Source organism: Silene latifolia, chromosome X (genome assembly GCF_048544455.1).
Source record: "Silene latifolia isolate original U9 population chromosome X, ASM4854445v1, whole genome shotgun sequence".
NCBI lineage: Eukaryota > Viridiplantae > Streptophyta > Magnoliopsida > Caryophyllales > Caryophyllaceae > Silene > Silene latifolia.
In genome coordinates this window covers 17,601,069-17,613,064 of record NC_133537.1, presented here as the reverse complement: position 1 = coordinate 17,613,064, position 11,996 = coordinate 17,601,069, and the positions used below count along the sequence as shown (strand labels likewise).

The window sequence follows — 11,996 nt, the reverse complement described above, 5'->3', positions numbered from 1 at the left end:
AAAGGTGACCCTGGCATTTGGACCTAAACCAAGACGTAGTAACCTAGGAGAGATGTCATCACCAGTTTGATCAAGTACATCGTAAGACAATATTCCTAAACCACTCCGGAAACGTCTTCGTATGCTCGTTCGCAATCCACTTCTCGGTCTTGTTTTGGTGATCGTATTTGAGCTCATCTTTGTGTTGTTGAATATAAGGTTGCACCTCATCTTCGTTGTTTAGCACATACATGTGTGCTAAATGCAACATTTCACGTGTCACAATTTTTTCAACCCGGCCCCTAATACCTTTTCCGGTCATCCAGTCACTATGACGATTCTTAGGAACGCCAATCAACTCCTTAGGGGAGAGATGAGCGTAACAATATGAAAGAGCTTCGTCTAAAATAGCGCGTTCAGCAATACAACCTTCCGGACGATACCGATTAGATGTATAGTCCTTGTAGACTTTCATCAATCTTTCGAAAGGATACTGGTATCTCAAGTACACGGGCCCAAGGTACAAAATCTCCCTAACCAAGTGAATGGTCAGATGAATCATGATAGTGAAGAAAGAGGGTGAAAAATACATTTCCAACTGACAAAGAGAGGTTACAACGAGGTCCTGCAATGAATCCGCGTCATCGGGATCGATGACTTTCTCGCATATGGACTGGAAGAAGAGACAGAATCTAGTTATAGCATATCTTACCTTTTCAGGTAAAATGGAACGAATAGCCACAGGTAGTAATTGTTGCATCAAAGTGTGACAATCATGTGACTTTAACCCGATGAGTTTTAGGTCTTGCATCGACACTAGGCTTTTGATGTTCGACGAATAACCATGTGGCACTTTAATTCCATTCAAGCATGCACATAACTCTTTTCTCTCATTCCGTGAAAGGGTAAAAGCTGCTGGCGGTAAAAATGTACGATTACCTCTCTTCTGTGGTGCCAACTCTAGCCTAATACCCATCATTTTCATATCTTCCCTAGCTGCGGCGTTATCCTTTGTTTTACCAGGAACATTCAGAAGGGTATTTATAATATTATCACAGACATTTTTCTCAATGTGCATGAAATCGAGGCAATGCACGACCTCCAGTCGTCAGCCAATATGGAAGTTTATCAAAAAATATGGATCTTTTCTTATACCCACGAGTAGACAATTTAGAGCCGCTCTTCTTCCCATAATCTATCTCAATATGCTTTACTTTCTGATAAACTTCATGCCCACTCAAAATTCTAGGAGGTTGACGAAGTTCTTGTCTTCCATTGAATGCTTTCTGCATCTTGCGATAACAATGGTCATGAGACAAGAACCTCCTATTTCCCATATACACATACTTACGAGAAGACTTCAAGTATTCAGACTCGATATCCTCCCCACACAATGGACAAGCCTCTTTCCCATGAACTGTGTGCCCAGAAAGGTCGCCATAAGCCGGATAGTCAGTTATTGTACACAATAACATCGCTCTCAAATTGAAAGTTTCGTTCTTATATGCATCAAATACTTCTATCCCACTATCCCACAACAATCGCAAATCATCTAGAAGAGGTTCCAAATATACATCTATATCATTTCCGGGTTGTTTAGGGCCGGAAATTAACAACGACAACATCAAATACTTTCTTTTCATGCACACATATGGAGGTAAGTTATAAATAGCCAACACTACTGGCCAAGTACTATGTTGGCTACTCATGTTTCCGTGTGGGTTCATTCCATCGATGGACGAGCGCTAGACGTAAGTTTCTAGGTTCATTGCCGAACTCGGGATACTTAGCGTCGAACGATTTCCATTGCTTACCATCTGCCGGGTGTCTTAGCTTTCCATCATTTATTCTTCCTGTTTCATGCCAAGTTAACATTTTTGCATCATCGGGATTCGCATAAATCCTTATGACTCTTGGTATCAATGGAAAATACCACAACACCTTAGCCGGATCCCTTCCTTATCCTTATAACGCCACTCCAAACATTTAGGGCAATTGGTTAAGTTTTGATATAATTTCCGATACAATATGCAATCATTTGGACATGCATGTATTTTCTCATATTTCATACCCACTCCTCTTATTAGATTTTTCGCCTCATATGTCTTAACAGGTAGAACATTACCATCAAGAAGCAACTCCTTTATCAAGGCTAAAAAACTAGTGAAACACGTGTCACTCACCCCATTTGCCCCCTTGATATTATACAACTTCACCACAACCGACATTTTTGTGAACTTACAACCAGGATACAGAGGTGCTTCAGACTCACACAACTTCTCATACATGTTGTTAAGGTCATCCCAATTACTAGTGTCATCACCTACATCTTCAAAAGCAATGGACTCATCATCATTCTCTTCATTATCTATAGACCCAACATTCAACTTCTCTACTTCCAACTCTTCCAACTCAAAAACTCGGCAAACTCAGGATCATCGGTTAGCCTTTCGTGTACCTCAACATCATCTTCTTTAGAGTTATTCTCTTCCTCTAATGATTCCCCATGAAAAATCCAAAGTGTATAGGATCGACTAAATCTCCACTTTTCTAGGTGTATTTTAACGTCCATAAAAGCCATATAGCTAATATTACCACATCTTTCACAAGGACATGCAATACTAGAAGAACCTTTCAAATTGTTCGAAACGAATTCATAAAATTCAGCTAAACCATCCTTGTAGGTGCGGTCACTCATATTTGCATCAATCATCCAAGTTCGAGTCATTATTCTACATTCGTAATAATAGGCAACTAATTCAGAAAATACAATAATAGGCAAACAAATAAACGAAATTCAGGAAAGCAATTAAGCTAAATTATCAACAAATTGGATAATAACCCAAAAAATCCTATATCTAGTTATAAGCGTTGCTAAGAAACATATATATACCTGATTGATAAACACGCGCGATGAGGGAGAGAAGACGTGACAACAGTGACGGAGATGAAGACAGAGAGACGATCAGGGAGGAATGGAGGATGATATAGTAGCAGTATTAGCTTGTGTTTGTGTTTGTAGCGTATAGCAGAATAAAGCAATATGTTTTTCTTAAGATTTTCATAATATTAATAACAACGGTTATTGAGTCTACAACCGTTGTTAAGACTTATTAAAAACGGGTTCTAATATAACCGTTGTGATTACTTTTCACTAATTTGGCGCCAAACCATTAACAACGGTTAAAATTTAACCGTTGTTATTAGTTTTTTCATTAACAACGGTTGTTTAAGTATGACCCGTTGTTAAAACCAATAACAACGGTTAACAACCCATAACCGTTGTAATTAAGTTTGGTAAAATTCGCGGAATAAATTCTACAACGTGTTTTGATGATTTTCGTGAATAAGCGTTGTTAAAGGGCCGTTGTGGTTGCCTGTATTTGTAGTAGTGGTTATTTAAGAAATGGATTTGTTAGAATCGTTCTAGGCAATAAAGAACAATGAGAGATGCTTACAACGGAAATTGAGTACACTTGCAATCATGAGATGTGAAAGGGGATGGATCCCGCACACTGTGAAAATAGTGGGAGCTATTCTAAGGCTAGAGAGCTTATGTCTAGACTGGATCTAGACACGTACTCAGAAAGTTTTGTAATGCAAATGTATACATTACAAAGGAAAACGAGAATGTAGTAAGGTTGAGTAAGGTACAAGAAGTTGATAAAACCTACTAACCAAAGCATTCTTATAGGCTTAACATGATGAGTCATGTCATATGTCATTTCAATTGCATTGAGATGAACAACTACATATAAGATGAAAATTGATTATAAAAATATGAAGTAGTAATCAGGTATTGACTATTCATATGTGATAATCACATTTTTCGTTCGAGTTTTTTAAATCTGAAAACTCCTTTTATACTTTGTTACATCCAAACGGGTTGTAGAGACAATATTGAACCCCGTTAAAGTGAACCCGGATTAACATGGTATTCGCCCATAGTCACTTGTATGAGGTGACGTCTCGAAGTGACTAGGTGTGATGTGATTGATGGCAAGTTCAAGTGCCATAGAGTCATGTGAGATGACAAGTCGATCACATAGGCAGACCGTTAGGAACACTTTGTCGGGCCTAATGACCGCTTATAGAGTTCTGGCAAATTTATATAGCCTGGTCGTGGCAAGAGCTACTATAGCATTCTAATGAGTCGATTCTTTTAACTAAAGACTGTTCGCCTAAGGTGGCACTGTTTCAGATTAACTTTGATTTATGTTACTATGACCTTCGTAAATGGGGTCAAATGGGCATATTTTGGGTTATGATGGCTGTGGCTAGTCGAAGGGAATAGTGCGATAGGAATTGTCCACCCCCTTGTCAGGGTTATAACAATATCTCAGGGCCACTCGAGGAGTAATGAACTGGAAATGCGTGGCCACGCTCGGAAGGTATCTATGGTAGATAGTTCCGGTCAATTAGTTATTCTCCAGATCGAGGAAACCACTCTCGATATGATCACTTGCAAGTACGACCTGAAAGACACCTTGCATTGAGTGGGAGATAGTAATAGGACAAGAGAATTGGTGACGCACACTTGTCGAGGACAAGTGGGAGATCGTTGGAATATGTGTCCTCCGACAATAATGCGATCACAACTGTCGATCATGATGATCACATGTTTAAATCTCATTTTAAGAATACATGTGGGATGTAATATTTTACAGTCAACTGGTCCACACATATCGGTAATGATTGGCTGACTAGAGTTTGACATTACTGTCGTGCGACGGTGGTGATCAGTTGATCCCCTTAGGTCATACCTATAGGGAAATACTCTTAATTGATTATTTAATTAATCGTATGCCGATACGAGTTAATTAAATTGCTTAAAATTGACGGGTGATTTTGTGAGTAAAGTTAACGTGTCTTATTGTAATTTGATTAAATGAGATACGGTCTAAGTAATCGAATTGTTACTTAGATAAAATTATTGTTTACGAAACAATTGATATTGAATGAGTAATTTATTATAAATACAAGACGTTGTAATTTATAATTTGATAAACCATTTTGGTACAAGTGATTATGAATTACTAGTGAATTTTTTATGTGACATATTTTATTAATATGTTGATTTTTAATATGTTAAAAATACATTATGGTGTAACATGTCATGTAACATGTGACACATGACAAAATTGACAAATGACAAAATAAAATGGATCTTCCATTTTATATGTGCCGAAAAATTGGAGGGAGTATTAGTGGATAAATTGTGTTGATTATTTTAATAAGAGAAAACACAATGATTAAGCCTAATGACTAGCCATGCATGCCTAGTCTTGTCTTGAGAAGAACACAAGACCATGCATTGGCCTCTACTTCCCCCTCCAACCGGTTTTCTACATAGAAAAGACATGGGCTTTTCTTTGATTATTCACATCTTTACTACCTAATTTTTCTAGTGTAAGAAAATTAATTCTCTCTACTATTTGTGAAAATCTTAGAGAAATAAAACCACTAAAACTACTCCCTCTTGGACCGATTTATTCAAGAGCAATTACAAATTATTTTTGTGTCAAATTTTAAGTAAAGACTAATATTATTACTAGTTCATAATAGTATTGGTTATTAAGAGTATTCCTTGGGTATATGCTTTTGGGAGAGGTTCTAATTTGAACCTTGTTCATCCATTGTTGGAAAGCTCGAGAACTAACAAGAAGGAGATCTTGTTGGTGTGCCCAAATGGCCGAAAATTAGATGGTGAGAAATCGATTTTTCCATCTCCTTTTATTAAGTTTGCATGCATAAGATCTTGTATTTATTTTATGACCAAATAAATTGATTCATATATGAATATGTAAACTAATGAGATTAATAAATTCCAACACTTCCTATGGGACGATCCATATCTATTCAAACATTGCTCTGATGGGCTATTCCGGAGATGTGTTCCACATTGAGATGTGAAAGGGGTTCTAGAAGGATGTCATTCTTTTTCTTATGGTGGTCATCATAGACCATCCAAGACCATTACAAAGGTGTTGCAATCCGGCTTCTATTGGCCAACCATGTTCCAAGATGCTAAAGATTTCGTGATGGCTTGCGATGCTTGCCAAAGGACGGGTTCTATATCAAGGAGACATGAAATGCCTTTAAATGGTATCTTGGAAGTGGAGGTATTCGATGTTTGGGGAATTGATTATCAAGGACCGTTTCCTTCATCAAAAGGGAATCGGTATATTTTGGTTGCCGTTGACTATGTCTCTAAATGGGTAGAGGCAATTGCTACTCCAATAAACGATGCTCCTGCCGTGATCAACTTATTCAAGAAGATTATATTTCCAAGGTTTGGTGTTCCAAGAGCAGTAATTTGTGATCGTGGTACGCACTTTGGTGAGAAACAACTTAATGCTTTATTGGAAAAATATGGGGTTTACCATAGAAGAGGCTTGGCTTACCATCCAAAAACTTGTGGACAAGTGGAGGTTTCTAACTGTGAGCTCAAGTCCATACTTGAGAAAGTTGTTGCCAAATCACGAAAAGATTGGAGTATGAAGCTCAATTATACTTTGTGGCCTTACCTGACCACATATAAGACACCTATTGGTACCTCACTATATAGGTTGGTCTATAGAAAGGCGTGCCATCTTCCCGTTGAGATGGAACACAAAGCTTATTGGGTGGTCAAGGAGCTCAACATGGATGCAAAGTTGAGTGGAGAAAAGCGGTTGTTGCAACTAAATGAACTTGATGAGTTTCGCTTACAAGCTTACGAGAGCTCCCGTCTTTACAAGGAGATAACAAAGAGATGGCGTGACAAGAAGATTTTGAAGAAGGAATTTCAAATTGGTAATAAGGTGTTGCTCTTCAATTCCCGCTACAAGCTATTTCCGGGAAAGTTACGATCATGGTGGTCCGGTCCATATATCGTCACAAATGTCAACAAGTTCGATTCCGTTGAAGTGATGACCACCAATGGCGAAAAATTCAAAGCTAATGGCCATCGTTTGAAGGTCTACCATAAGTATGTGATCGTTGGATTAATAGAGGAAGTGACCGTTCATCCTTTACTTATGGAAGCTTAAACCGACTCCAGCTTCTTAAGTTGTGCGGGACGTTAAACCAGCGCTTCTTGGGAGGCAACCCAAGCTTTTATTTGCTTTTGTTTTTAATTTTCCGCTATTTAATGTTTTTCGTAGAATTAGGAATAAATTACTAGACTTGACGATGTTTATTTTTGTGATTTGTGGGTGAAAAATGAAGAAAAGGAAGCTCAAAGAGGAAATGCACGCTTCCCCATCCATGAAACCCCGTTCGGAATCGTAACTTTCAAAAACGGGACGGAAATAAGAATTACGGAGAAAAGTCAAAAAAGCGCCTAAAATCGGTCAACCCCGATCGGGGTTCCCAGGCCCCGATCGGGGTCGTGGTATTTTATTTTTTGGCCTTAATTTGTCTATACGGGTAAGAGGAAATCACTTATGCTCATTCCATCAACTGCTCGACGGTACCCTTTCTCCATTTCTCTATCTTTTTTCTTCATTTCTTCACCTTAAATCACTTCAAAACATCATTTCATTCATCAAATTGCAAGATTCATTCAACCTTTAACATCATCAAGTAAGTATTCCTCTCATTTCTCTTTGATTTCATCCATTTTAATCAATTTAATCAACTTTCCCAAACCCTACCTCAAATTGGGGGAAAATGATTTTGTGCTAGAAATTGATGATAATATGCTCTATTAATGTTTATAGAATGAATTACTTCACTAATTTGTTCTATTATACTTGTTTGGATGGATTTTTGTTTGCCTTAATATGAATTTTTGTCTTAAAAATTTCAGAAATGGCACCTAGAAAAGCTACCAACCAAGGTGCTACAAAGAGAAGGATAGGTGATGCGAAGTCCTCCCGGGCTGTGGAGGATGTAGAAATGCAAAACATACCGGAGTGGCATGATTCCATATTTCCCCAAGTCATCTTCAATAGTAAGACACAATGGGATAATTGGGTCATCTTACACGCCAAAGGTAGGAAAGCCACTAAGTTTATCAATCAAGATTCTTTAAAGAACATTGGTATTGAGAAAAATGTTAAGACTTTGTTTAAGAACCTTGATATGAAAGCTTGTTACAATATGAATTATAAAACCTTTCCCAAACTCACCCTTGAGTTCTCGAGTGCTTTCGAGTTTCACAAATAAAAAAAGAAGGGTTTTATTCATTTTGTAAGTTTCCGGTTGTTTAATAATGACTATCGATTGGATTTAGCGGAATTTGCCAATATATTTCAATTGAAACATGAAGGCTTGCATGTTGACTCACCCGATTATTACAACCCCAAATTGACTTGAGAATCCATTTCTCACTACCCCTTTGCTGGTTGGGATCATGTCCCTCACTTTATACACTACCCCGAAATACGCATTTGGCAAAGGTTTATGGAGTGGACTTTCTTTGGTAGAAATGAGGCTCACTCGGTGAGGAATATAGAGGTTGAAATTTTGGGTGCCTTTCTAATTGTGAATGGTGATGAAAAATGGGAGACAAATATCCCCTACAACTTTGCAAACCACTTGACCAAGCAATGTAATGTTAAAAATAGTTCTATTGTCAAGGGTGGGTTGGTTACTAGAATTGCACATCATTTATGCCGTTTTACCCAAGAGATCACCAACTTGCGACCTTTGAATGCTACTAGGGAAAAGGGAGATGGACTTGATTATGAATACTTTCTATCTTGTAATTGGTTTAGAAATTCTCATCCACACATGATTTGGAAAATTGGTGATAATGATTCTATTAGACTACCAGATGAGAAAAATGAACTAAAGGCCTTAGTCCATACCAAACCCCGTCATAGCCTAGGGAAATCGTTTTCTAGTTGTTATTTATTAAGGAATTACTCTGTTGTTTCTATTTTGGTTTTTTTATTGTAGTACTGAGTATGACTTTGAGAGCCATATTACTATAATGTAAGACTTTGCGCATTGTCAAAAAAAAAAAAAAAAAAAAAATATCAATAACCACTAGACAGAATCGTATGTACATACATTTGTTAGTTGTTACATTCAAATACATCAATAATATCCGATCGACCTTTACTATCTCGCAGTCTCGCACGCTTTAGTTCCAATTTTTAGAATTCCCAAATTTTGATAGTGCATTTGTTCTTATTAGTCGATCCAACCAGTTCATCTAGTATACCGTATGTATACGTGACAAATTTGAATTTAATCGGAGTTACAAAAAAAACACTCGCAGTAAAAATTGTTGTAGTTCAAAATGGAGTCCAGTCTATAAAAGGAGAGGAAGCTGTCGACTATAAGGGCTCAACTTCTGTTTGGATGAGTATGTAACTCTGTCTAAAAACAACTGTGAAAACGCCATTTCTTCCCCCCCACTCTTTCTCTCTCCTCATCTTTTCTCTCTCTAACTCACCTTCACTATTTCCACACTAAAAATCACTACCTCCACTCCTCACTCTCTTCAAGCTTCCATGGATGCTTCGGTTTTACAGCTATGGCGACGATTACAAACCTTAACGAAGCTATTTCGCTTCGTTGAGATATTTACTCTAATTATTCTACTCTCGTGGATTTTAATCCGTCTTCCTTTCGCCGTCAAAATCTCCGGCGAATATTTAGGTATAATCGCCGCACTCGTCTTCTCTCCTACCTCCGTTTTTCTCCTCGGTAACGCCATTGTCGTCTCGCTTTTAGCGAAATCCGGATTATTCTCCGCTAATGACGTGTCCTCCTCCGCCGTTGACGCCGCCGTCGCTGAATTTAACCGAAAACTCCGGTCCGATTCCGACGACGGTGACGAACACTCCGAGACGACGCCGTTTAATTCACCGTCGCATGTTGATAAAGCGGAGGTTGTTTTCCAAGACAAGGAGGTCATCGTTTGCGAACCGAAGGTTTCGGTTGCGGTTAATTTTGTTAACGAAGAGAAAACGGAGGAAAAAGAAATTAATTATCGGAGGAGTAAATCGGAGAAGATTAAGAGTGAATTTACGAAGAGAGAAGAAACGGCGAAGTTGCGACGGTCGGAGACGGATGTTTATAGGAAATACGTGATTTGCGGCGGTGATGAATCGACGGCGAAGTTGATTGCAGAGGAAGAAGGAGAAGGCGGCGAAGGCGGAGAGGAGTTTCGGCGAACGATAGAGGAGTTCATTGCGAAGCAAGTGAGGTTTCATCGTGAAGAGAGTCTCGCTGTTGTTCTCCATGGAAAAGCTTAGAATAAGGTTAAGAAAATAACATTAGAATATAATATAATATAATATAATATAATATTATTACTCGTATTATTTTAGCATTAGTATTATGGACTTATGGTTTCGACTAAATATTTAGTGTTAATTTCGTTATTTAGTAGAGTTGTGCGTTTTTTAGAAAATTAAATTGTGAGCTAAATTGATTTCTGCTGCTGCTCTGCTCCTATTTGGTCTTGATGGAAAGTACTCTTGTACGAGCATTATTATTTATTGTACAGGTACTGTAAACCTTTTAAATTTTGGTCCAGCACTGTCAAATACGGAGCATCTGCTCTACAACATTTTTCATGATTTAATGTTTCTCGCAGGGGAGTACTCCTATTACTGTATATTTTCGTTTCAGATTGTGTCCCGCCTGATTGCCGGAATTGCCCCCGCTCCCAGGCTGCTAGGGTCCAAGCCAAATTGCAGTTGCGTCGAGTCAACGTCTTAAAACCGTTTTGCAATGTACAATTAAGAGTTAGAAATTCCGAAATGCTGTAGTATTGTAGTGTAAGGGTATGAATGAACTGTTAGATGGGGAGATGGTGGGAGGACTGAGGTTAATTGTGCATATTAAACTGGCATTGATGGCTCATAGTTGAAGTCCAACCAAAAAATTGAAAACATATTTAATTGGAATATGTTCCTTGTTTTTCGGAATCGATTCTTGTTATTCATAGAATGATTCTGTAATGTCATCCAAACATCCATGGAGTTATCTTCATGTATACTATCAGTATTATTCCAAATTTAGTACTGTACAATTTGTGAGCAATTACATAAATTGGTTTTACTCCTTTGTGATCATACTCCATGGACTAGTTTCTAGCCAAAAAGAGAAGTAACCATCCTTGTCTTAGTACATGCAATCTGAATGGGTTTTATTATTATATTTTCTTGTCTTTACCCTTACACCAAAATCATTAATTATTTCCCTACAGAAATCATGAATTCTTGACACAACCCCTTCTTGTTTACAAGGTGCCTCCTCCTCCTCCATTTCAATTTTATTATTCTCCTTTTTAGTTTGAGGTGATCTACTAAAAATAATTGGTCAAATATCAACTCTACCCTTGTGAAGAGAATTGAGACATTGTTATTTAGTAGAGATAGACCTAATGGCAGAGCTTGGGGAGGGTTAGTATAGGTCCGCTGGATGATAGAAATTTTGAAGTTTCTAATTAAAAATTTTAGAACTTTTTCCGAGTTTACCTTATTTTTACGGAAATTTCCATGGTACCTTTGAATTTTGGCAGATTATACATGGTACCCCTCATTTTAAGTTTCTACATATGGTACCCCCGTGGTTATCTTTTTCATTCCCAGAATACCCTTTTGACAAACTTTCGTCGCAAGGCCGTTACTCGTATGACTTGTGACGCCTTTTTTTGATAGCATAACATACTCAATTACTCATCTAATTACTCATAGGAGTAACGGCGTTATGACGGAAGTTTGTCAAAAGGTTATTCAGGGAATGGAAAAGGTAAACACAGGGTACCGTATGTAGAAACTTAAAATGAAGAATACTATGAGTAATCTGCCAAAATTCGAGAGTACCATGTAAAATTTCCGTTATTTTTATATTAGTATTTCGAAATGGTTTCAAAAGTACTTACTTCGAGAGGTAGCCACAACCCAACTTCATGTCTAGCCTAATCTACCTTACTAGAAACAGTCCTGTGATAAGGGGTGAGAGAGCCTGGCTGGCCGCCCTGTCTCATGAATGTGGCCTTGAACTCTCCCACCTAGCCACTTTTTTTTTTCTTTTGCTTTTTACCTTTTAATGGAAAAGGCAAATCTCAT

General features: G+C 37.9%; 2 protein-coding genes across 2 annotated transcripts; both read left to right on the top strand.

Annotated features, from left to right (window-relative positions):
• The first annotated feature begins 6,020 nt into the window (after positions 1–6,020).
• On the top strand, positions 6,021–7,010 carry LOC141616950 (uncharacterized). Its single transcript, XM_074434119.1, has 3 exons — positions 6,021–6,084; positions 6,202–6,430; positions 6,548–7,010. Exons 1-3 carry the CDS (start codon positions 6,021–6,023, stop codon positions 7,008–7,010), a joined length of 756 nt encoding a protein of 251 aa, XP_074290220.1.
• A 2,220-nt stretch (positions 7,011–9,230) lies between these two features.
• On the top strand, positions 9,231–10,537 carry LOC141623048 (uncharacterized). The gene has a single exon (XM_074439089.1). The coding sequence runs from the start codon at positions 9,426–9,428 to the stop codon at positions 10,170–10,172; it is 747 nt and encodes a 248-aa protein (XP_074295190.1). The 5' UTR covers positions 9,231–9,425; the 3' UTR covers positions 10,173–10,537.
• Positions 10,538–11,996: the final 1,459 nt, after the last annotated feature.